Below are 25,691 nucleotides of genomic sequence, written 5' to 3'. Positions count from 1 at the left end.
GCAGGATGGCACTTGGAAGGATCACATGCCTACCAGGAACCTCGCTGTGCTCGGAGCTGCACAGGCAGAGCCAAAGAAAAGCCCTTCCTCCAACAGTTGTGAGACTTTAAGGAGAAATACGAAGTGTGGGAGAGAGACAGACTCATCCCCGGATCACAGATGGTGAAGTGAAGACCGAGGGCATGCATGGGATGCAAAACAGCCAGGAATCAACCAGCTCTCCTACACCCCAGCCCCGTGCCACGCCATGGATTGTTGCTACGGGCTTGTAATTGTGGGATAAAACAGACCTGGGTGTCTGGTGAGAGAAACAACAATTAAATAAAAATAAGCTAGAAACAATTTCTGTGTGGTCTGTAAAAACAGGAGCCCCTGCACCTCTGTTTCTCTGCGCAATCGCTGTGTTTATGCATCAGCTCAAGGCAGAAAGGAAGGCTGACATGAGCACCCCACCACACCAGGACCCACTGATGGGGAGGGCGGCCAGTCTGGGATCATTTCTTGCTTGCAATAATTTCCCATCCCATATTTCCAGCTTTTTGCAGGGTTCTGCTCCATGAGAAACCAAACAGAGCTGTTACAAAGGCCCAGGATCCCTCCCTGACAGGCCTGGCCAGACCTGCCTTCAGCCCTGCAAGGCAAGAGTGGCTTTGCAGAGTTTTCCTGGATCATTACTACAGGGTGAAGGTAAAAGGAGGGGTTTGCTAGGACACCAGTTGCCTTAGGGGTGATAAAAGGTTTGAGCGAGGTGATGCTGTGGAAGGACATCCAGTCCCCACACTCAGATTGTTCATCTGCCCCCAGAGCTTCCCCAGGCAAGGACAGTGTCTCTCCTGCCCTTCTTCTCCCTGCTATCACTGTCAGGGCAAGCACACCCCAAAAAATGTTTTCCTGGACAGGGGACAGCCCATGACAGGCACAGCACCACCAGGCAGCCCTGGGCCCGCAGCCACCGCTGGGAAAACCTGTGGGTTTAACTCAGCACCGAGATATCCCCCACAGCAAGTGAGTTTTTTTTGAAGAAATGAAAGGAAAGATGATATCATCTCTTTGGAGGGCTGCCTAAAATCCTGCTGTGATTTACAGCACAGAGCCCAGGAGCACACGGGAATCTCTGCCCCGGTGTCACGGGAGCTGCTTCTCCTCTGTGTGTGCCACGGGCCAGATCCTGAGAGGTGCTGGCCAAGGGCAACCCCATTAAAACCACTTTATAAGGTGTTCAGCTCTCAGTTGATCTTAGCACAGAGGCAGCCAAGACAAGGTAAGGATGGACAGAGAGGGGTGGACAACTTGAGAGAAAAAAGGAAGGGATCCTGTTAGAAACCAGTATTTGATTTGTTTTACTTTATAAGTGAAGGGATCCAGTTCCTGGAGGTTTGAGAGGAGCTGGATAAACAATCCTTGGCAGGTTTACCCGGTGCTCCAGCTCCAAAGGGAGCATTTCAAGCAGGTGTAAGCACCAACTGCTCTGCCAGGTGTGGCACCAGGAAGGAAGGGAGTAGGAGGAAAAGCCCCTTTTCCAGAGCAGGGTGGACACGCAGGTGCAGATGTCACACGAGCAGAGGAGGTGAGCGAGGTGTCCCCAGAGCCACCACGACCCCTGAGCAAAGCACCACGGAGCAAACCCAGCCCAGGGTGGTGCAGCCCACACTCACCGTCCAGGTGGTTGCGGGAAAGGTACTTGAGTCCTTCGTCCAGCAGGATCACGGGCAGGGAGATCTTCAGCACGACCACCCACTGCGGCCAGCTCAGGGGGGTCACCTGGAAGATGAGCTGCAAGGTGGAAAGGATTGGACACGTCAGCAGGGAAGGAGGTGGGATATTTTGTTGTTTTAAGGGTCACATTGTTGTGGGGCAAAGGTTGAGAAAGGGTCGTCCCAGGCACAAGGAGGGAGGATCCAGACAGCCCAAAGAACAGGATTTCAAGGTCCGTCATGATCCCAAGGTGGCTTTTGGACAAGATGAGTCAAAGATTATGTCCTTCACCTCTCCTGCAGCTGGGGAAAGTGAGGCACGAGCTAGGACTGTGTGTTTGTGTGCTCACAGGTGCTCAGCAGGGGATAAGGGACAATGTCACATCCTGGGCACAGGGACACACTTCACCTTTAGCACCCTTGGGCATTGACTGAGGCATCACCAGCCTTGAACTGCAAAGGGAGGAGATGACACCACAAGGGGCTGAACCACCTTCTGGAGATACCTACACCCCTTTGCACTGCCCATAAGGAGAGCTTCTGACTTAGGCAAAGGCAGGGTGACTCCTGGTTTGCAAGTCACAGGGCCTGGACCTGAGGGCACCTTTTAGGGACAACCATCCCAAAAGCTTCCAGACCCAAAGATTGCTCCAGGGATGTCCTTCCCCACAGGAGCCCCCTGGGCTGGAGGCAGAGGTGGCAGAGGGCACTCACAGGCATGGGCTTGACGTAGAGGATGAGGAAGTGCAAAGCCATGGACATGATGATGGCCCCCAGCAGCCAGATGTTGAGCCACGGTGGCATCCGGAGCAGTGACTGGTTCTCAGAGACACTGGAAGGCAAAGGGACAGCGTCAGCCCCAGCAACCTCCTGCTCCCCACACCTGCCCAAGCTGGGAGCTCCATTACCCCTCCAAGGTGCAGGGCCACATGCTGCATCCCTGTATTCCAGACTGCTCAGCTTTAGGCTTTGCTGCAAATTCCATCTGAACGCTCAACACAACAAGCCTTCATGGATTAGGACTGATCACTAATGACCAAACCACTAATGGATGTGGATCCAGTCCTTCCTCCACTGCTATCAGCAGCAGCACACTGCCTTGGAGGAGTTTGATCATGGAAAACCCAGTGGTCCCCTGTGAGGATGCTCTGAATGGCTCTGCTGAGCCAAAGCAGAGCTCTCAGCCCACCCACAGACGCTCAAAGAGACCCTGCACAGACTCAGTCACAGAGCAATCCTGCAGCCACCTCACCTGTTCAGAGCGTTGCACATTTCGATTGTCACCAGCACGGACAGAGCCATCGTGGTCGGGTATCGGGACTCGAAGATCTCACAGTCGATTCCTTCAAAGATGGGGTTGTCCTCAGTGCACCTCATGAAGTTCCTCTGTCGGCACAGGAAACCGCTGGTAAATACACGGCAGAGCAGCAGGAAAGGCAGGAGAGAGGAGGAAGAGTCGACTGGTTGGGGGGCACATGATGAACTGGGTTGCTGTTACATGTCCCACAGTTCAGGGCAACTGAACAAACTGTCTAAAGTGACCCAGCTCCTGCTGTGATTGGGCTTTAGGGTTATGGCCAGAGAGTGGCTTTGAGACGTCCAAGTGCAGCCAAGAAGGTGTTTGAGCACACACATCTCCATCAAAAATACATTTTCCATTGCACATGCCATTGGGCTGGGATAGCACCCACCTTCCCACCACCCTGTTCCGACCTACAGTAATGTGACAAAAGACCCCTTTCCATGTGAGATCAGGCACAGGAGCTACTTTCAGCTTCTTTGAATCAAGTTTTCCCCACCATGCTGGCGACTGGCAGAAGCAAGGCTGGAAACATGAGCCTGAGGGAGAGAACTTGCTTCTGTTTTAAATTACTGCCTTCTCCACTAGGAATCCGGGAACACTATAACCACCACAGAGAAAAGGTAGAGGAAAACACCCCAACACTTGAATCCATGCCCTTGCCCATCAGTCAACACATCAGTCCGTTCCCCTCCCGACTCACCAGCTGATGGAAGGAGACCTGTGGTCCCTCGGCGTCGTACAGGAACCACCAGGTCGCTGCTCCCACCGTGGCCAGGCCCACGTACACTGTGGTCGAGAGAGACACCCTTACCCCCAGCACCCAAAAGGGACCCCCCGTGCCCCATGGCACCCCGTGCCCATCCTCAGTTCTGCCCACAGGACTCACCTCCGACAGCCAGGTAGCGGAAGAAGAGCCAGCCACTGATGAGGGGCTCCTTGGGGTTGCGGGGCTGCTTCTCCATGATGTCCAGGTCGGGGGGGTTGAAGCCCAGCGCGGTGGCCGGCAGCCCGTCCGTCACCAGGTTCACCCACAGCAGCTGCACGGGGATGAGGGCCTCAGGCAAGCCCAGGATGGCCGTCAGGAAGATGCTGTGGGGGAAAAGCAGAGATGCCAAATTATCTCTCTTTGCCAAACAAGCTCTGGGCAGCCAGAGAAAGGGTTCGTGTCATGCAAGGGGACAGTGAGCAGACACTCTGGATCCAAACCCCCAAACTGAAAATTCACCCGAAGTCCTGCAGGTGAACCTGCAGAGGCCCTGATCAGGAATCTGAAGTCCAGCACTGAATTTTGCAGCTAAAATTTGTTCCTGCTGCTATTAAAATTTTCTTTGCAGTTGAAATGCAACCACTAATGTCTCCGTGGCCATGCAAGTTCCTGTTCCCAGCACAAACACCCTGCTGAAATGCAAAGGGCAAAGGATGCCCAAGTGATGCTCATGTTGCTGAGGATGGTGCTGATTTACTGTGAGGGATGGGTAGGGACAGGGGCAGGGAGAGCTGCCCAGGACCTGATGCAAAGGGCACCAGTGTGATCTGGTGTCAACAAATATCTGCATCTGTCTTAGGCATTGGCACGGGCTTGAACAGGCAGTTAATTAACAAAACAGGTCATAGGGGATGGCAGGAATGTAAAATTATAAACCAAAAATCCCCCTGCTCCTGGGGAACAAGACCAGGCACTGCTGCTCTGTTGGGTGGCTCGGGATGCCAATGTGGACACCACACGCTGCCAGGATCAAGGGGCACGGACAGGACTGCAGGTCACCTGCCCCAGGGGATGTGTCCCCCCACCACCGCTCCCCCCAGCACAGTGCCCAGCGTGGGGGGCTCTCACCAAACGACCTCCCCGACGTTGGAGGAGATGAGATAGCGGATGAACTGCTTCATGTTGTTGTAGATGGCTCTGCCCTCCTCGACGGCCGACACGATGGTGGAGAAGTTGTCGTCGGAGAGCACCATCTCAGCAGCTGACTTGGCCACGGCCGTGCCCGACCCCATGGCGATGCCAATCTCCGCTTTCTTCAGGGCCGGGGCGTCGTTCACCCCGTCACCCGTCTGCACGAAGCCGTGATTAGCAGGGTGCAAGGGACCGAGCTGGGCAGAGAGGAGGGGAACTGGGTGCTCCCAGGGGGCTCACCATGGCGGTGATCTCGTTGAAGGACTGGAGGTACTCGACGATGCGGGACTTGTGCGCGGGCTCCACGCGGGCGAAGCAGCGGGCGTGGCGGCACGCCTGGCGCTGCGCCTCGGGGGACAGCTCGTCGAACTCCCGGCCCGTGTAGGCTTTGCCAGACACGTCCTCGGTCTCCGAGAAGATGCCGATCCGGCGGCAGATGGCCACGGCCGTGCCCTTGTTGTCGCCGGTGATCATGATGACGCGGATGCCGGCCTGGCGGCACATCTCGATGGACGAGGTGACCTCCTTGCGGGGAGGGTCCAGCATCCCCACGCAGCCCACGAAGGTCAGGTTGTTCTGGGAGGGGGGAACGTATCCCAGACCCGTATTAACCCCACTGTGAAACCACCCTGGGCACGGGGATTTCCCCGGGAGGAACCTTTCAGGAGGTTTCCTCCCCACAGCCCCATGGATGCATTCTACATCCCCAGTGCAGCAGCGTGCTCCCATTCCCTCTGCTGCTCCTCACACCTTTTTGCTTCGCTCCCCTCCTCCCCATCCCGCTCAGTGGTCCCCAAGCCCCTCCCAGCAGTCACCCCACAGGGATGGATGCCCAGTGAGATGGGGCTGTTATCCTTAGGACAACCCCCCAGGATTTGCAGAGGAGTTGAGCCATTACACTGCCCACAGAGAAAATACTGCTGGGTCAGCTGGAAGCATGTGGGAAAACCTTGGGAAAAAGGAGAAAAAGCTCCTGGACAGAGCCCTGGGGCCGTACCTCGTAGTGGACGAAGGCGGCGGAGTCGTGCAGCTGCATGGTCTCCCTGCGGGCGGGCGAGTCGTGCGTGGCCAGGGCCAGGCACCGCAGCGTGTCGATGCCCATGCCCCAGTCCCGGATCCTGCCCAGGATCTTCTCCCGCACCGGGGCCGTCAGCGGGACCTTGGCAGTGCCCACACGGACATGGGTGCAGCGCTCGATCACACTTTCCGGGGCGCCCTGGGGAGGACGGAGGGCTTAGGGGCTGGAACGAACCCGGAGGATGAGCATCTCCTGCCAGCACCGCGGGGAGTGCCACAGGGAGGGAAGGCACCAAGTTCGGGCAAAGGAGGAGGAAGCGTCCCCAAAACTCCAGCAGGCACATCCCGGCCCTGCGGCTCAGTGCACTAGATGGCAGCCTCCGACCGAGAGCACCGGGATCACGCCCACAGCAGGTCACCGAGAGCGGGATCTGCTCTGCAGGGGATCCAGCTGACTCCCATAAAACCTACAGGTCTGTCCGAGATACTCCCACCCCACAGATCCCTCACAGACCTGGAGGGGATGAGGGCTGTAAATGTCTGATGGAAAAAAACGTGGGATGCACAGCAGATGCTTGTAATGCTTTTATGACTCAGGAAAACATGTCCTTCAGCATCCCAGCATCTCACCCCAGCCCTTCTGACCTTGCAAATTACCCTGACATTGCTTTTTAATGTAAAACTTGCAATCCTTCTATTGTGCCTCTTAAAAAGCTCGCCCGGGGCTACAGATCTGGTGGCTTTGGAGGGTCTCAGCCTGACCTGGAGGACAGACTTCACCCACCCAGATCATCTCCCACTGGGAACAATAATATACAAATCTTCTCAGAGTCAGCGGGGGGAAATTCCTGCCACATCTCTTCTCTTGGGAAGAAAATGCCCTTTGAAACACTATTTTATTTCTGGTTACAGTGGAAAGCTGTAACCTTTGGGCATTACTGGCATCCGGAGGGTCCAGGCCTTTAATAAAGGCAAGTGCCCAAATTCTGCACAGGGGCAGCTCTCCCCTGCCTCAGCACCAGCACACACAGCACCTTCTCCACCATCTAAATCATTTTATCTCCTTTTTTGCCTATCAATATGGCAAAGACTCACCTCCTCCCTGACCCTACCAGCCTACCTGCTGGATCCTGGACCCCCAGACAGGTAAAAGGGGGGGCAAAGCATCCCTGCCTATTGCAGTGAGGGTCAAATCCTGCTGGGATGTGCCAAGAGGACACTGTGAGGTGCTGAGGACCTTCTCCCCTACCTTGACAAACATCTTGCTGCCAGTGGAGTTGTTGCCAGGGCTGGTGGGGGTGCAGTACACAGACATGGACTTGCGGTCACGGGAGAACTCGAGGGTGCACTCCTTCCTCATCAGCTGCTTGATCACCTGTGGGGACAGCGTTGGGCTGAGCCAGGACACGACAGGGACATGACAGGGACACCGGTGCTCTCCACCTCGGCTGACAGCCCTGCTGAGCCAGCACAGCACCGCTGATGTGAGGAGAAAGGCAGCCCCAGGAGCCAGGAGGGGATGGGACAGCACAAAAAGGGATTTATTGTGACCTGCTCAGACCTCTCTGGGGAAGAAATGCCAGAACAGAGAGCAGCTTCGAGCAGCTTTGAGACATTATAAGATCTAACGGCACGATATCCAAGCTGAGTAAATGCAGATCCGAAATAAAGTGTATTTTCACCAGGAGGACAGGGAAACACTGGAGAGCTGAGTAGGGGAATTGCCAGCACAGGATATTTTCACATTAAAAATAGACATTTCCAAGCACCACTCGGACAAGCATGGCTTTGGGGAATGGGGTTTGATTCATGCTGGAGGGCAGCTGCTCAGGCAAACTGGGCACCTAAAGATAACTCCAAACTTCCCCATTCCCAGTGGAATTCTGGCCGTCACCGAGGGAGTGTCTCCCAGCTGAGCAGGGACTGGGCTGAGTTTGAGACTCAGGGATCACCTGCTTCACAGTTCCATGTGGACCCTGGTCTGCCCTCATGGTCCCAGCATCCACCTCCCCAGGCCATGGCACCCTCTGTTCCAAAACCAGCTCTCACCCTGTGAGCCAGGAAATCACATCCTTATGCCAGATCCGTCCCTTAGGTCACTGCAAGTGGTTATTTCTCCAACAACAGCCATCCCAAAGCCCTCCTCTCCCTCCTAACCCCCCGTGCCAGAGCTCACAGGGGCCTCCCCCACTCACCGAATTGCAGGCGTTGGCTCTCTCCACCTTGGAGAGTTTGCTGAGGTCTGTGTTGAACACGTTCATCTTCTCCACCAGGCACGTCAGGGCTGTTTCAGTGGCTTCCCCCACCTTCTCATAGACTTTTTTGGACTAGAGCACAGAGGGAAAAAAAGGAGCTTAAGCTTTAGAGCCTGTCTTCCACCTGCTGCTCCAACCGAGCATGCTGTCACCCACTGCACCAGAGCACCACCTTGAGATGAGCTGAAGCCAGGGAAGGGAATCCCAAGGGACAAACCTCTGCTGGCTCTGTCCCAAAGCACAGGGAAGAGCATCCCCCCTGCCCTGCCCCTGCCCTGAGCCCCTGTACCTCATTGTAGTCCAGCGAGGAGTCGTTGCAGAGGGCACAGATGGTGGCCAGCTCCACCAGCCCGTCGTACTGCCCACACTGCACTGGCTGCTCATCCTTCAGGCTGTGGGCAGAAAACACCCCCCACAGCCTCACATCAGCTCAAATAACCTTCTAATAACACTTAGCTTATCCTATACTCCTTGTAGGGGGGTGTGTATCCTATATATCACTCTAGTACAAGTGGGAGAAAGAGCCCCATTAAAGCCCCAGGGTTGGCAATGAACTCTTGGGTTCACACTGTGTGCTTTATGCAACAGGACAGGGCTAAACTGCAAATAAAGCATCCCAGGAGGTAAATAAACTCTGGAGGTAGCCCAGAATAAAGGAGGTTGCAGAGGAGTTCACCACTGGACCTGCAAACAGGGGCTGCCAACAGGCTGATGATGAAGGTGATGGGCTAGAAAGGGGGGAAAGAAATTCGTATTAATGGCTGCTCCTCAGGGGTTTCCATTTGCTGGGGATCAGGAGAAGCTGTGGAACCAGCAGCAAGCCCTTCTCCTCCCTGCAGTGCTGCTTTGCACTCCTTAGGGAACCCAAGGGAGCGTTTAAGAGCAGCAGACAACTTTAACAACTGCACTGCAGTGGCTGCTTCCAAGCCAGTGGTGAACTGTGGCCTTTGTTTCCTAAATAGCAGCTCTTTGCTATGGAAAGGAGCACAAACATCCTGGAAAGGAGCAGCCCCGAACACTCCAGGCAAGCCAGATACTGCTCCTTGCCTGGTGGCAGGAATGGCAGCAGTGGCTTTCAAAGGAAATAAAAAATTATCCCGGTTCCAGGAGAGGTAACTGCAGGTTAGAGCTGTATAAACCCAGTCGGTCATCTGCTTGCTGGAAAAATAATTTGTCAGGCATTTACTAGGATCAGTTTATTCCACTGCTGGTTCCCAATGGAAAGAACATTTTGGAGCCCTTGTTACAGCTCAGGAGCGGAAAACAGGGAGCAGCCAAGAAAATCTGAAAAATCTGTTTGCTGAGGGACAAGAAGCCGCACTGGGCTGTGAGTGGGAAGGGAAAGCCACTGCCTCCTGCCTGGGGGATCCTGCTGGGAAAAACATCAGCAAAGGTGCTGCTGTCTGGGTGCTGTGAGGGATGTGAGCAAACCCAAGGTCCAGCATGCAACAGCCCCCTGCCAAGGCCAGGCTGAGGCCAAACAAGCATTTCAGTGCCACCAGCCCTTGGTGGGACCCTCCACTACACCTCAGTGAGCCCTCACACCCCTCTCAATACACAAGACAGGCACAGGGCTGAAGCAAAACTCAAAGGAAACATGAATTGCTGCAGACCAACACGGTGTCCCTGCAGGCAGTCCCCAGAGGACAGGGGACACTGAAATTCAGAGGCTGGTAGATACAAGTTCAGCCTCTCAATCCTCCTTAATTTTAATTGAAATGCACTGATTGACACCAGCTTATGACCTGGCTCACTTTTTAATGGAGATTCCCAGTCAAGGATCAAATTGGCTCTATAAATATTCATGAAATTAAGTCTGAGGCTGGGATGAATTACATTTGCTCCACAGATGGGCAGAAGGGACCATGGTGAAGAATGTGTCTGGAATCACAGAGCAAAGGGGCATGGAGAATGCTCCCACTACCAGCTGAGCTTCTCATCTTCCTCCTTCCCAGACTTTCCCCACACTGGGGGGCATCACCTCCTTTCAAAGGAGGGGGAATAAACAAATACAAGGGCAGAAAAACCCATGTGTGTGATAACACAGCAGGGCAAAGTCCTTGGCTTCCACTCCCTGCCCTGAGCTGCAGCTCTGCAGAGCCCATGTCTCCCCCAGAACACATCCTGCCATCAGCAGGGTCATGCCCTGGGCACAGCAGCCATGGGAGCCATCCCTGCACAGGACACAGGGCTCAGGGAGCACCTTCCTGATGGGGTTTTCAGCCGTTTGCAAGTCCCTTTGCACGTTGCCAGTGGTTTCAGGACAAGCTGCCGGCCCTGCACTGTGCTTGGGGTGAGAACAAGACTTGCTGGTCAACATCAAAAATGTGCAGGCTCCAGAAATTTGGAGAGCCATTATGTACCATGAAGAGCCTCATTCATCACTGTTCCCACACTTGCCATCTTCTCTGGTCCACAAGTGGGCTTGTTTTATCAGGATTGTTAATGAAGGGAGAGCCGAACACGAGGGAGTCCCTTCGCTGAGCAGTGGGAGGGCACAGGCAGAGCCCCCCACATCGTGTCAGGCAGGAGCCAGAGACAAGGGACAGTGAAACAACTGCCCTGGCCCCCATGGACAGCGAAGAGCAGCCAGTCACCTGATTCTTGCAAGCCCAGTGTGGCCAAAAACCAGTGCCCAGTGGGTATCCCCATGGACAGGGTTCAGGAGGGCTGCAAACCACCACAGAGAATCCCCCTTTCTCCCCAGCCATGGCCACGAGCTCGACCCTCCCACCTCCCCCCAGCTGTGTTTCTGACCCAGGGCCACCCCGTGTCACCCCTGAAGCAGAGGGGACCCTCACTCACATCTGTCCCTCGGGGGTGTAGGTGGAGCCGGTGATGCTGAACTCGTGCAGGCTGCACTGGTTGCCCTCCACCTTCTCCATTATGAACATCTGCAAGGGAGAGAGGTGGAGACAGAGCATTAGGCAGCAACATTTTGCTATAACCAACATGCTCAGCCTGGAAACCCACCAGCTGGTGCCGTGCCAGCGATGGCCCCGCTGGCACCGGGCTCAGCCCCCTCCCTGGTCACCCATCACTCCTGGCTGTCCCCAGATCCTTCCAGCTCTCCTCTGCCTTTTTCATGTTTGCCTCCTCCAGCTCTTCTTTTCCATCAGAGGGGAGTGATGCTGAGCCCTCTCCAAAGAAGGTGCCTGTGTTTTTCTTGGAGCAGAGAAGGACCTGGGACCAGGTATCCACTCCTGCCCTGGCTGCCCTGGAAAGCCTCTGTGGGGCAGGATCCCAGCAGTTGTCCCTGCCACCCCTTCCCAGCCAGCTCTCAGCCACCAGTCTTGTGCCTTACTGGGGTCACAGCTCAGCCCAGTGAGCTGTAAAAGTCCTACATGCTCTATTTTTAGCGATTTTTGCCTTTCAAACTCCTTCCAGTTTCTCTCTTGCTGCTATAATGAGAGCAACAACCCCCCCAAACCTTAAAATACAATAAAAATTCCCCTCTCCCCAAGCTCTCCCAGTTCCCCCTTGTCCTCTCCCACCTTTCAGGGCAGCCTCCCTTGGAAGCAGGAGCAGTGCCCGACCCCAGCCAAGGCGACAGTTCAGCGATGCTCGTTTCTGCTCCTCATTATTTATGACCCACACTGAAGCCAAAAAGTAACATAATGAACAAATAAATCTGGTTTGGCAAAGGCACTGCCCTGGCTGCAGGGAGCAGGCAGGAGGGAGGGTGGCTGCAGGGAATGATGCTTTCCTCGGCTCCATGAACTTGCTTGGCAGCTCCAGAAAGTGGGTGCAAGGACAACTGTCCCCCTACACCCTGCCTCAAAATAATTCTTCCTTTCCCTGTTTATTTTCCTCTGGTTATTTGAGATGTTCCCCAGGAGAGGGAAGCAGTAGATGCTGGAGGAATCAGGAGGCAAAGCTCAGCGCCAGAGATGCATCAGCTCCTGGTACCACCCACTTCTCTCCCCTCCACACTTCCTCCGGCAACAAACAGGTTAATTTACTGTTATTATTAATTATTGTTATAATAAAAGGACACCTTATCAGTGCAGCTGCATTGGCTGATGGGTGTGAGCCTTCCCCATGCAGAAGGCACAAGCTTAGGGCCAAGCCAAGCCATAAAGGTCACGTTCAGGGAAGCACATTCAGGGCATGTTTAGCACCAGGACATCTCAGTGGGTTTTCTCACCCCCATATTTTACAGGTTTGGGTAAATCAAAAGAGCAGGTTCAAAGCATACATCTCCCGTGGGAATAATTCTGAGCCAAAACCAACCTTCCCAAAGCACAAAACAGCTTCCCAGATATTTGCAGATACCCTGATTGCCAGGCTATGGCCCTCAGCTCCTTTCTCAGAGCCCATCCTGGAGGCCCCTCAGCATCCTTGGGAGGTTTTGAAGAAAATCATGAGCCAAAGGGCTGCAGAAGAGATGTCCCAGGTCCTCTGGAGACACTGGGCTCCTCTGGCAGTGGGTGCAAACACTAAAGTGTGAAGGACCTTGATAAAGAGAGTCTCCTTTGGAGAACCTCCCTGAGATGAGAGACTCCAGAACCCCAGGTGAGGTGGGACACTCAGTCTGAGACAACACCAAAAGAGACCTCTGAAGGTTGAGCATCCTTCAGCTCTTTTGGACACATCCAATGCCATCGCCCTTCCAGAGAGCCAAAATCTCCTGACCTCTTCATAAAGTGGACTCCTGCCCTCAGAAACAACAACCAGACTCATTCATTAAAATATCTGAAAGCACCACCCCAGCCACCGATGGTTTTGCCTGATATGGGGCTGTTTGTTTCCAAATGCTCACGGTCACAAAACAATTATTACATTCACAATAGCAACTTTCTTATTAGAAAAGGGAAAAGGGAAAATAAAAAAAAAAAACCAAAATCATTCCAAGCCCTTTATTTTTCCATGCCTATTTAAAAAAGGTGCCATGTAACCCACAGCAACCAGAGGTTATATCAAATTTCCTGCCTGCTCCCAGCTTGCGTGACTGGCTGAGCGTGGGGGTGGACGGGGCACTGCAAAGGTGTCTGCAGGGTTTCAGTGTGATCAGAGAATCATGGAATGCTGTGGGTTGGAAGAGACCTTAAAGATCATCTAGTTCCACTCCCCTGTCGTGGGCAGGGACACCTTCCACTAGCCCAGGTTGCTCCAAGCCCCATCCAACCTGGCCTTGGACACTTCCAGGGATGGGGCAGCCACAGCTTCTCTGGGCAACCTGTGCCAGGGCCTCACCACCCTCACAGGGGAGAATTTCTTCCTCATATCTAATCTAAATCTCCCCTCCTTCAGCTTAACAACATTCTCCCTTGTCCTGTCCCTCCAGGTCCTTGTGTAAAGTCCCTCTCCAGTTCTCCTGGATCCCCTTTAGGCACTGAAGGATCTCTAAGGGTCTCCCAGACCCTTCCCCTCTCCAGGCTGAACAGCCCAGCTCTCTCAGCCTGTCAGTGTTCCAGCAGATTTCCAGACTGAGGAGTGGGCAGCTCTGTGGGCAGTGGAAACAGCCCAGAGGAAATAGTTGTGTCTTAAGCAGTTAAGAGGAGAGGTAATGTTTCCATCACAAAAATAATATAAATAATATTAGGAGCAACAGAAAGAGGTGGGAAAGGTGCATGGGTGCAGCTCACCTGGGGGGGCTGCTGACAAATGATGCTCCCAGAGGGGCTGCCTGACCTCTTGCACTGCCACAGCTGCAGCATTCAAGAGGGGGAACCCATTCAGCAGCACCCCAGGGCTTCCCCCTGCCCTGAACCTTTTAAAACCACACCAGTAATCTGGGGTTTTAATACAATAGAGAAGCTGGAAGGAAAATGTCACTCCTCATGAAGAGTGCACCCTGCCCCAAAAGACTTGCAGCTATCACTCCTTCTCTCCTGTCCCATGGATCCTGCCTGGCCCCAGTGCTGTATCACACAACTGGATGATGCCAGTGTGTATTTGTGGGAAGCAAAGGCCACCTGGGGATGCACCATCCCTGGAGCAGCACATGGTATCAGCTGTGGGCCTGTGGGGAAGGTAGGTGAGAAGGACACAGCTCCACTACTCTGTCTTTTCTGCACAATCTTTAAAAGAACTGCTCATCAAGAGGCAGACAAGGCAGGATTGCTCTCTGGAATTGTAAGAGGCTGTAATCATCAGTCACTATTCCATCAATCAGCCCATGGATCATCAGCATTTTCCTCCTTTGCCGGAAGCAGCCCCAGCCGTAGCACTGACCAACAACTGGCACAGCCCCCGGGACCACCAGCCAGGTCTCCCAGTAATTAATGACTGGTTTAGACAGACAAAACTGCTGAGCCAAGGCACAGTGCCCTGGAGAGTGCAAAGCAAACCATGCCTGCCCAGCTCCTGGGTGGCTGTGCCAGGGATGGGAGTTTGCATGTCCAGGCTCCGCTAAAAGCCTTATGGAAAATAAACCCCTTTCTGCTCGTTCCCCAAAACACCAGCAGCCATCTCAGAGACAGCCAAACAGGGGAATTAGTTAAACATGTAAGAGCAGAGCTGAGATGCTTCTCCCCCTGCCAGCTTCATGGTTATTTAAAGGTTGGGAAAAGGCTGTTCCTGGTTCCTCCACACCCTGGGTTGGGGGGGGTGGTGGTCTCAGAGACCCTCAGTTGACCACACAGTGAGTGACACGAGCCACAGGTTTAATCTGATTTACTGAGTGGGTTTATGGCTTTGTTACTGCAGGGTTGTAACTTGAGTGGACTTGAAGCCAGAGCAAAAGCACCAAAGTCTTGACCACCCCAGACAAGGTCCCTTGCACAAAGCACCTCATGTGGGGGAACACTGAGGGGCACAGATTCACCCCTGCTGACCACCAGAGATCCACATGTGTCCTGTTGAGCTGGTTCAGACAGCACCCAGGCCACGAGACCCTGGCACTGAGAGGGACCCAGAGGTACAGCACAGCCCTTAAAAAACAGTTGAGAGTTTGAAAACAGACCTGAAGCCTCTCAAGAGTCACTTCAGAGCTCCACAGACCTGATGCCAGCAGTGGCAGGCACCACCTGCAGCACACCCTGCAGCCAAGGGGCTGTGCTCACCCAAATTAATGTGCAAGTTCATTAAATCACACTCAATTAACATATTTTCCAGGTTATTGATGGGCTTTGGTGGCTCTTTCACCCCCTGAGCCAGACGCTCGGCCCAGGAGCATGTCCTGGACATGCCAACGGCCACCCAGCACAAATATTTACCCACAGCCTCGTCCTGCCCACATCAGCACGGGAATCCCTGTCCATTAAACATTAACAGCCCTGGCTGTGTGTCCTGAGGCAAGCCTGGATCACAATATCATTCCCTGCGAGGCAGGACTCAGCCAAGTGAATAACACAGATATCAGAAAGGGGCTGTGGGGAGATGGGGTTGAGGGTACATTGAATTTTTTAATTGTATTTTTTTTCTTTTTTGCAAAGTTGATAAGTTCATTCTGCAAATAATGACTGATGCCAAAACCCTTGTGCGCCACTGCCCCACTCTGTCCCTCTCCCTGTCTCAGCATCACCAACCCTGCCTCTCCCAACTCTGCCACATTGAGGGGGGTGATGGAACTTCTTCCCGAGTTCAAGGAGCAGACCCTCTGGTTTGGGAAGGAATGGTCACTCCTCCCTCTTCTTCTGCAGTCTGCAGAGCTAAAGGGATACCCCAGGGACACTGGGGTCACCCTTTCCTTGCTTCCCTGAATCACTGGGTCAGAAAATGGGGCTGGTGGGAGCCTCCCCCTCGTGCAAGACATGGGCAGCTTGGTCACCACCTCGTTCCAGCCCTGTCTCGTTCTAAATCACTTACAGGGCAGAAATACCAGACATTTCCAGTCATTTGGAGTTTGTGCTGAGCAAACCAGCGGCCAAAGCCCATGGCCAGCTTGCAGCACTGTCACAGCTTCCCACCAGGCTACCCGAGTGTCAGAGAGGAGGGACGGTGGCCAGGTCCATTTTTTCCCACAGCAACACATTTTCCAAGTTTCTCCAATAAAACCGGCACGCCAAGGCCGTGAAAAAAGATTTCCTGACACTTGTGGATTAATGGGGAAACTGAGAAATACTCAGATGGTCCAGGCTTTCCTAACAAGTCGCCTCTCCACCCAGTCAGGCACATGGGAGCAAAGCTCTCTGGCAGATCCGGAGCCTTCACTCTCTTCACCAAACCACCCCAGGGCTCCCTCCATCAGAAATGCTTTTCCTGCGTCCAGGCTTTGTAATTTTGCATGGTCCAGGATTTCTCACGGGTTTGTTTAAAAACAGAGGAGGAAAGAGCAGGAGAAGCAGAGGAGACTAACTGGGTTGGCATCTCCAGGAGGTCTGTCTCAACACCACATTCCAGCAGGAGGAAACACTCCATGGAGAGGAATCCCTGAAATAACTCTGTAACACGGCACCTCTACACCGGTGTGCTGACAGAAATCAGGTTTTCTAATTACCACCACACCAAGAGAAGCCCTGATCCTTACTGACCCTGGCCATGCAGCAAGGAATCTTGGGGCTTCCCATAAACCATCCTCCCTGCTCACCTTCCCATTCCTAACATGACAAGAGTCAGGTGAGGGTAGCAAAGCCCATCACCCCAGGATGGGGACAGAGCAGCACAGAGTCCTCAGGGGCTTCAGAGCATCCCCACTGCACCTCCAAACCCCGCAGGCCCCCGGCACTCACCCGGCAGACGGACATCTGGTTGGTGGTGAGGGTGCCGGTCTTGTCGGAGCAGATGACGGAGGTGCAGCCCAGGGTCTCCACCGAGGGCAGGCTCCGGACGATGGCGTTTTTCTTGGCCATGCGGCGCGTGCCCAGCGCCAGGCAGGTGGTGATGACGGCCGGGAGGCCCTCGGGAATGGCGGCCACCGCCAGCGCCACCGAAATCTTGAAGTAGTAGATGGCCCCCCGGAACCAGGAGCCGCCGTGGACGGGGTCGCTGAAGTGGCTGATGTTGATGACCCAGACGGCGATGCACACCAGGAAGATCACCTTGGAGAGCTGCTGGCTGAACTCGTCCAGCTTCTGCTGCAAGGGCGTCTTCTCGGGCTCGGTCTCCACCATCTGGTTTCGGATCTTCCCGATCTCAGTGTACACCCCCGTTGCAATGACGACCCCCACGGCCTTCCCGGCTGCGATGTTGGTGCCCTGGGAGGGAAGGAAAGGCAGAGTGGATACGTGGGAATGAAACCTCTCAGCCTGAGCAGGGAAATGGGTCATTTGATGTGAAAGGAGAACATGAGGTCTTGGTTAAGGGAAAAAATGGGACATCCTGGGGTTTTATATAGACCCATTCTGAAGGGCAGGAGACCCCTCCTGAGAGCTCTCACTCCTTGAGGACTTGACTTCTGCCTGAGAAGAGCACGAGCAAGGAGGAAACCCAAACTTTCAATAGCTCCAGGCTCAACCACAATCCTTTTCCTCATCCACTCTACTTGATGGAAAACTTGTTTTAATTGCCTACAGTATTTAAGGGCATCATGTGCCACAGCCCAAATGAAGTTCAAATGAAGCAGGTTCTTATTTTTATGGATTTGGGACTCTCTTAATGAATTCAGGTCTTTCTCATGCATGCACTCCCTCTTACTGCTCAGACATCTCCCATGTCCATCAGCCTCTTCACCTTGAAAACCACGGGAGAGGAGGGGATGAGTGTAAGTGACTTACAGAGAAAAGCATGTTCTTCTTGTCCTGGTTGACAGCCCGAGGGTCAGGGATGGGGTCAGCATGTTTGATCACCGACACAGACTCCCCTGCAGAGACAAGAGGGGACAGATGGACCATCTGTGTTTCCTCTCCAGCCTCCACTTAACACTGTATAAGCCTGGATCACAGCCCCCACAGCATTCTAGAGCAGCACTTCATCACCAAACCATCCAAACATCCCTCAGGGGGATGTCAAACCCCACCTGTCACACAGGAAAGCCCCAGGCTTTGTGTTTTGCAGGAGGGATGCCCAAGCACCGGCCGCATCTCACCTGTGCTGTGACTTTGAGGGCCTGGAGAGGTCCCAGCAGCATCTAAATCTTGCTCTCCCACCCATTTCCCACCCCAGCAAAGCACTTATCCCACTATCAGTGCCAAAAGCTGCCTCCAGGAGGATGGCAGAAGGAAGCTGCCCCTGCTCCATCGTGCCCACACGCACCTGTGAGGATGGACTGGTCGACCCGCAGGGTGGTGGAACGGATTTCGATGACCCGGATGTCTGCTGGCACCTTGTCACCAACTGCAAGGGCAAGAGCAGAGCAACCCCATCAGGTGGGACTGGCAGCACCTGCCAGCCCAGGAACAGGGATAGCAAACCCCAAATGGAGACCCACCATGTGCAGGTGCATGGCAGCACCCAGCCTGCAGCAACGAGGCGTCCAGCCCCTGGCAAAAAGCAGGGTCCTGTCCCAGGATACCCCCTTTCTGCATTTAAAGCTTAATTAAAGTATATTTTTGTCTGTCTATAATTTATAAGCCTCCCCCAGCCAATCCCAGGCAGAACCTGGCTGCTGCCCAGTGTCACCTGCTCTTCCACAACCACATCTCTCCTCTTCCCTGTAAACTACCCCTGCACTCTCATCTTGCCTCTTCCATGCAAAAAACCCAAAACATCCCCATGTTGGAGCAGCCCAAGCTTCCTAAAATACCAGTTTTAACCCTGTTTCAGAGTTCTCTGGGCTGACTGGAAGCTGTTGACAGTGGAAGATCTTCTGTGTCCAAGACAAACATCCATCCCTGTGTCTCCTGGCACGGCACAGTGGGCACAGGTGAAAGCCTCTCCATCCACTGCCAGCCGCTCAACACCACCCTCTGAGGCACAAGTGCTTCCTTAAAAAAACAATTTAAAGTTGCTTTTCCCACTGGGTTTCTTCCTCCTGCTCTGTTATCGGCTGGACACAACCGTGCTCCGACACTTCGGAAATACTGAGGCTGAGCGAGCCCTGGCTCGCAGCCCCTCACACCACTTACACAACACCGCTGGCTTGGCTGCTAACAATCCTCCCAAATCCCAGACTTTAACGAGTGCTTCCTCCTCGGGCTCGTAAACCCCCCCCAGAGCAGCAGGAGGGGACTGGCACTGCTCCATCACCCAGCCAGTTATTCCAGCTGCAGATCCCAGCGCTCCGGGATGCAACGTGCAACATCTGCCACCCGGCCAGACCTGCCCCGCTCCTCCTCACACCGATTTCTGGGGGGGCTGAGCTGGGGGGTGCTAAGCACAGCCCCCCCAAAATACTCACTTCATGCACAGACTCAGACTTTGCATCTGTTCAAGGGAGCTGGATCGTGTTAAAGGGAGAAAAGAGCTCTGCTTTTTCCCTGGGAAAGGCAGGAGGGTTTGCAAACATGAGCTAAACCTGCAGAGGAAGACTCTGCAACACCCAGGGACAGCAGAGCCATGGGGGTGGTACCTGCTCCAGGGAAAACACAGCATCCCAGGAGGTGGGCAGATGTCCTGGCATGGACCTGGCACTGCCATTACCAGCTACTGCCCACAAGCTGATCCCCTGAACACCGCAAGTGTCCCCCATGCCAAAAAACGAGGGAAAGAGAGGAAAACAGGAGGCAACACTGCATGGCCACAGCCACTGGCATTGCCCAAGCACTGCAGGAGCAGGCAGGGCGTGCAGCAACCAACAGAGCTCCCACAGTGATGCCCTGCCTGCACTTTTTGGGAAAGGCAAAAGCTGCCTGCCCTAGGACTCACCTCCACGGCCTTGTTACCAAAGGGCAAAACCCAGCTGGGTTTAAGCAGCCTGCCAACTTCCAAACACCCTCCCCTCCCCGCCTTAACACAGCAGGTTTCCTGCTCCCTGCTGCCAAATTTATTTCATTTGCACATGCAAACAAACAGCAGCCAGTCCCTCCTGCTGCGCTGTCACACTGTCCCCAGGGTGTCACCTGGATGCCCACTGCATGTTCAAAGCTTTTGCTCCAGGTGTGCTTTCCTATCAGGCACCTGACAGCATCCTCCCCACTTGCCATAAGCTCCTCAACCCACAATTTGCTAATTAATTTGCTAATAATTTGCAAACCCCTCCAGGGAGCTCAGCTCTTTCCCTCCCGGTCGCGATGCTGATTGTGCCATTAAAAAGTAGTATTGGGCTGCTGATGGGCAGGCTGTGTGCACTTGATTTGGGGAAAGATGGCAGAATTTAATTAATAATTCATTAATCTAATTGAAGGCCAGGTCAGCAGCTGGAGTGCATTGCTGGAGCTGGTTTGGGAGCACTGCCAGCTTGCCCAGCTGAGGATCTGGCCGGCTCTCCTCTGCTTGATCCTCCCTGCATTATTTTTGTGTTCATCTTCCAGCTGAATCCCAACTGGAAGACATAAATAACAGCAAGCTGGCTGGGTGCAGGAGGGATTGCAGCATGTTTCCACCAGCAGGGCCACGAGGAGGAAAGGAGAGGATTAGTTTTGTGGCTCTGGGGATTTACGGCATCGTTTAAGGAACAAACAAAATGGGATAACTGGAATGCATCCTCCTCGGCTCCGGTGGGGCAGGCGGCAGATCCCCAGGAATCCTCTGCTGAACGAACAACCCCGACAGAAGGGCTGGGGCGTAAAATCCAACCAGGGAGGCAAAAGGCCCCTACAGCTGTTCCTCTCTGCTTCTCACCCTCCCTGGATAAGCAGCCCCAGTTCCCAAGGAAGCCTTCCCACACAGCACTGAACGGCAGAGCACCCAGCTCCAGCCCTTCACCCACGCCTCGGCCGGGGACGCGTGTAGAAGAGCCGCTTCCAGAGAGAGGAAAATTAAAAGTTCTTCCAGTTCTTCCAGAAAACGGGGAAACCCTCCCGAGACACAAAACCTGCGTCAGAAATGTACGCTCCTTTTTTTTTTTAATCCCTTTTCTGCTGTTCTCCACTGCCCCGTGTTCAGGGCGAAGCCTTGACAGACTCATAAGCCTCAGTTTTAGGGCCTGCCCAGCCAGTACCACCTCCCCATCCGACCCTGTGCCCTGGGGTGATGGCACCCTACCTGCCACCTCCACGATGTCCCCGGGGACAATGTCCCGGGCGCGGATCCGCTGCACCCCACTGCGGTCGGCCCGGATCACCTTCCCCATCTCGGGCTCGTACTCCTTCAAGGCCTCGATGGCACTCTCGGCGTTTCTCTCCTGCAAGCAGAGAGGAGCAGAGCTGGTGGTGGAAGAGTTGCTGGTGCCAGAAGGCTCCTTCCCCACCCAGTGCAAAGACAGGAGCACCCAAACCCCAGCCCCAGGTTTGGAATCCACTTGCACCGTGGATGGGGCAAGGGCCGTGTCTTCTTCAGCTGCTGCGAAATGTTCCCCACTGGCTTAAATCACACCAGATCCTGGACAGTGCATGGCCCTTTGGGCTTGATTTTCTCATTCCTGGTTTGGGAAGCAGCATATCCCACCCAATTGTATTTTCCCCATCCAGCAACCCCACCTCAGATCAAGCTGCAGATAAATAAATGGCTTTAAAGTGAATACATACAAGAGAGAAGCATCCCTGGCTGAGGCATTTACACTGCGAGGTGAGGGGCAGCAGCCACCATGGCTTTCTGGTGGAGGGGGTAAAAAGCTTTCCTTGGCAAATGCATTTGGCCCTGGCCAGGACACAAGCAGTGTTTGCCTGGGTAAGTGCAATACAAGCTTCAAACTGCAAAAGCTGCCAAAGAAAGACTGAAGGAACAAGACAAGAGGCAGCCAACGACTGAGCACCTGTGCAGGGGCAGCATGGCCAACATGAAAACTGAGCCTTTGGGAGCTGAGTATCCAATGGCAGGAAGCAACCAGGCCTCTGAATGAAGCGTCTCAGCCATGTGGAGCAGAGAGCTGGGGGTGCCAGGGGGCTGAGCCTTACCTGCCACACGCCCACCACGGCGTTGGCGATCAGGATCATAATGATGACAATGGGCTCCACAAACGCCGTCGTGGTCTCCTCTCCTTCCTCAAACCAGGCCAGGATCTGGCGGCAAGAGAAGGAACACAGTGGGGTTCAAATAGGACCAATGTTATAAGAATGGAAACAAGTGCCAACCAACATGTGCTGTTTGCTGGAGAGAAGACAGCCTGGAGGTGGTCAGACCCACACAGCTTGGGTAAAGTGTGGAATTGCCATATCCCAGTGCTGGTGCTTAACTCAGGTGCCTGCACTCCTCTGCTGGGATAACCTAAGAAATCAAACGAGCAGGGCTGGAGCAAATAGCCATGCAATGCCTGGAGGAGTGCTTGCACCAGGAAAGCATCCATTTTTGTGTAGTGCACCCACAAGGACACCAAGCCATGAGCAGATGAGTGGGGAGAACAGGCAGCAGTGCAGCTCCTCCTGGGCAGAAGGCAAGTGACACCACCTGAGTAATGGATGCAGTGAGAGCAGCTCTGCAGAGCAGGCACTGACCTCCTGGATTCTACCACCCTGAGCTCTCTCTCCATCCCACAAAGACCTCATACCATAATACAAATGAAACACACAAATAAATATTTCCACTCCATTTAACTGCTCGTGGACCTGTGCTGTGTCAACACAGGAACACCTCTGTGTTCTGCAGGGGCACTGGCACAAGGACCTCTGGTACAGGGCTTCACTCCTGCTTATCTGCATTCACCTCACTGCATGTTGTTTTGGGAATGTCTTAAACCCCACAAGGGACCAGCCTCCCTCCTTATCTACCCATGAGTCATATCTGGAAGGAGGGAACAGGAGTCTCAGCTTTGCCATCCCACTGCCAAACAGCCTGACTGTGCTCAGAAAATCAGTCATTCTCCAGCAGCTCAGTGGGAAACGTCTCCTCACGCAGAGTTGCTCCCAAAGTAGATTGTGGGCAAAACTGAGCTGACAGCTCAGTACTGGGGCACTGCAAATCAGGCTCAAATCATCAGCCTGGAACAGCCTTGGGTGAACAGAAAGAAGCCTGGGGAGTTGTTTTATACCACTTTTGGATGGATCAGCATTAAAAGAAAAATCCTCCAGTCCCCTCTTTAAGCAAACGTAGTGATATTGTCATTATGCCCGAGAAATCACTGCACTGCTGCTGCATCTCCTTCATCCCACAGGCACATTCTCCCAGTTCCTTTGCTGTTTGGATGCCACCTGAGACTGTAAGTGCCCTGGAAGATGCCCACCCCAAGCCCAGGGTACTTACAAAGGACAGAAAAGCTGCCATCAAAAGGATGCGGACGAGGAGATCTTCAAACTGCTCCAGCACCAACTCCCAGAGGGACTTTCCTGGTGGGAAAACACGAAGCCAAGCACAGTCAGTGCTCGAAAAAAACCCCAGAAGACAGATAATTTAGACCACTGAGGCCCTAAGACCCACGGGACCCACTCCTTGCTTGCCTCAGGCCCGCTCCAGTGCCCCTTGACCATCGGGCATCCAGCACTGAAGTGGGGGGGGGGGTCCCTCTAATACTAAAGGCTTCCATTTCTGGCATTGCCCTGGTTTTACTATGTCTGTTTTTAACTACAGAAACCAAATCCTCCTGTGTTTATACTCACAGTGGTAACCTCACCACCACAGAAAAGCTCTGCTGTCAGCCCAGCTTTCTCTGGGATTAAAGCCAGGATTAAAAGACCCCAAATATTCCCCCTTCCTTGTCCCCAGCACCCTCCACCCACACTCAAGGCACGTCCTCTCACCTCCAGCCCACGACTTACCTTCTTCTGCAGGGAGCTCTGTGGGTTTTCATCAACAGCACAAGGAGTGCAACGTAGCAAAAAATGACAAAAATAAAAGATTAATTAATGATTTGGGCTTTGACAAGTCATCTCTCCCCCTGTGCCCAGCATTCCACTCAGTACCCCAAAATGCAACTTGTTTTGCACATATTCCCACATCAAGGCAGCTTGTCCTCAAGCTTCTCAGTCCAACACCAAGTAAGCAGCCCTGGAAACATCATTTCCCTGCTGCAAGTGGCTCCAGCAGCATTTATTCCTGCACTCAGCCTGCCTAAAAAAATACTCCTCAGCAGCTGCCCTCTCCAAATCCAGGACACAGAAGTCCAACCATCCCATAAAATGCCCTGCCAGAAACCCAGTACAGCCCCGCTGGGGACCATAACTTTCAGACCACATTTCCTCTTAATCAGCTGCACTTTACAGCCTGCAGTGCTCTAGGAAAGAACTCCAAAGCTGATGCTCAGCTGCTCCAAGCCATCCTCCTGAATCCACCTCGGTGGGTGCAGAGCCTCCATTCACTCTGCTCCCAGGCAAACCCGAGTCCAGTCACCTGCACAACCTGAAAAAACCCCAAGGGCTCCCAAACACCCACTGGTCTCCTCAAGATTCCCACATCCCCATGAGGTGACCATTACCTTCACACACCACGTGCACCGTGGGGTCCCACAGCCACTGGGCAAAGCACAAACCGTGGTATCCACAGGGGAATCACTCCTGCATCCTCACCTGGGCAGCACTGTAAGGTTCTGCTTGCAGGGAGGGCTCAGGAGTGACCCCCCTGGTTTTGGCAGCTGAGGGGTGCTTGTGTCCATTTGCACCCACTAGAATCAAGGAATGGTTTGGGTTGGAGGGACCTTAAAGACCATCTCACTCCAACCCCTCTGCCATGGGCAGGGACACCTTCCACTAGCCCAGGTTGCTCCAAGCCTCCCCCAACCTGGCCTTGGACACTTCCAGGGATGGGGCAGCCACAGCTTCTCTGGGCAACCTGTGCCAGGGCCTCACCAACCTTCCAGGGAAGAACTTCTTCCTTAGTATCCCATCTAACCCTGCCCTCTGGCAGTGGGAAGCCATTCTCACTTGTCCTGTCACTCCAGGCCCTTGTCTAAAGTCCCTTTCCAGCTCTCTTGGAGTCCTTTAGGCACTCTCTGAAGCCTTTTCTTCTCCAGGCTGAACAGCCCCAAATCCCTCAGCCTAGTTCTGCACCCCACGGGGTGGCAACAGGCAGGTGGCAGTGCTGGTTTAATGGTTGGACTCAATGATCTTGGAGGTCTGACCTCAATGATTGTATAATTCCATGATAGAACAAGATGTTTCTCCAACTATTTTTCTTTCTGGGAGGGAATAAGGGACCACACGAAGTTCAAGGTGTCCCATCATGGGATGAAACATGGGGCTGTCTCCAAGCACCTCCAGCGGGGAGCCCTGAGCAAGAGCAGGAAGTGAAACCTGCTCGGCTGTTTTCCATCACCTATTTTCATTCAGAGAAATGAAAAAAAAAAACCAAACCAAACCCACCTTCACTGAACAAACCAGTGAAAACAAGAAGCCTGGACGTGTTTACACTTCAAACTGCACCAGCTCCTCAGTGCTCACAGACACACTCACTAGGAGTTGTTTTAAACCCACGTCCTCCTAGATAAGGCTACCCTGATTCCCTGCTATCCTAAAAAACAGGCTGGGACGTAATGTCTATAATTATTCTTATAGCAAAGATTATATATATAATCTTGGAGCAGCTTCAGTGTTTCAAATCGCTCCAGAGAGGGTGTCAGAGGAGGGTGGCTCTTGTCCCTCTCCCAGCCAGCTCCTCTCCACCCCCGGCTTCCTCTCCCCAGCCCAGAGAGCCACCGAAATTAAAAGTAGAAGAGATCTGCTGCTGCTATTTCCATCCAGGCTCCGCTTTTGAGGGTGCCAAGGTGTGAGGTGAGAGTGCTTCTCCCACACGATGTT

The 25,691-nt window shown here is 53.7% G+C and overlaps 1 protein-coding gene across 4 annotated transcripts in view; it reads right to left on the bottom strand.

The window, feature by feature from the left end:
- ATP2A3 (ATPase sarcoplasmic/endoplasmic reticulum Ca2+ transporting 3) overlaps positions 1-25,691 on the bottom strand; it is a 52,467-nt gene that overhangs the window by 9,348 nt on the left and 17,428 nt on the right. For 2 of the 4 annotated variants that reach the window (XM_032707362.1, XM_032707364.1), the window contains exons 2-20: positions 23,718-23,735; positions 23,206-23,288; positions 21,924-22,028; positions 21,073-21,211; positions 18,244-18,324; positions 17,766-17,851; positions 16,782-17,246; positions 10,972-11,060; positions 8,447-8,558; positions 8,107-8,229; positions 7,161-7,286; positions 5,892-6,110; positions 5,135-5,470; positions 4,832-5,052; positions 3,884-4,086; positions 3,698-3,783; positions 2,947-3,080; positions 2,409-2,526; positions 1,656-1,773 (exon numbers count right to left, since the gene is read on the bottom strand). In XM_032707362.1, coding sequence (XP_032563253.1) covers positions 1,656-1,773; positions 2,409-2,526; positions 2,947-3,080; positions 3,698-3,783; positions 3,884-4,086; positions 4,832-5,052; positions 5,135-5,470; positions 5,892-6,110; positions 7,161-7,286; positions 8,107-8,229; positions 8,447-8,558; positions 10,972-11,060; positions 16,782-17,246; positions 17,766-17,851; positions 18,244-18,324; positions 21,073-21,211; positions 21,924-22,028; positions 23,206-23,288; positions 23,718-23,735 — 2,862 coding nt within the window. Of the gene's footprint in view, positions 1-1,655; positions 1,774-2,408; positions 2,527-2,946; positions 3,081-3,697; positions 3,784-3,883; positions 4,087-4,831; positions 5,053-5,134; positions 5,471-5,891; positions 6,111-7,160; positions 7,287-8,106; positions 8,239-8,446; positions 8,559-10,971; positions 11,061-16,781; positions 17,247-17,765; positions 17,852-18,243; positions 18,325-21,072; positions 21,212-21,923; positions 22,029-23,205; positions 23,289-23,717; positions 23,736-25,691 lie in introns of all 4 variants that reach the window. The other 2 variants (XM_032707363.1, XM_032707365.1) reach the window with 1 other exon arrangement.

Source organism: Chiroxiphia lanceolata, chromosome 20, assembly GCF_009829145.1.
Source record: "Chiroxiphia lanceolata isolate bChiLan1 chromosome 20, bChiLan1.pri, whole genome shotgun sequence".
Lineage (NCBI taxonomy): Eukaryota > Metazoa > Chordata > Aves > Passeriformes > Pipridae > Chiroxiphia > Chiroxiphia lanceolata.
The sequence above is the reverse complement of the archived record's forward strand: the minus strand, read 5'-3'. Positions and strand labels throughout refer to the sequence as shown.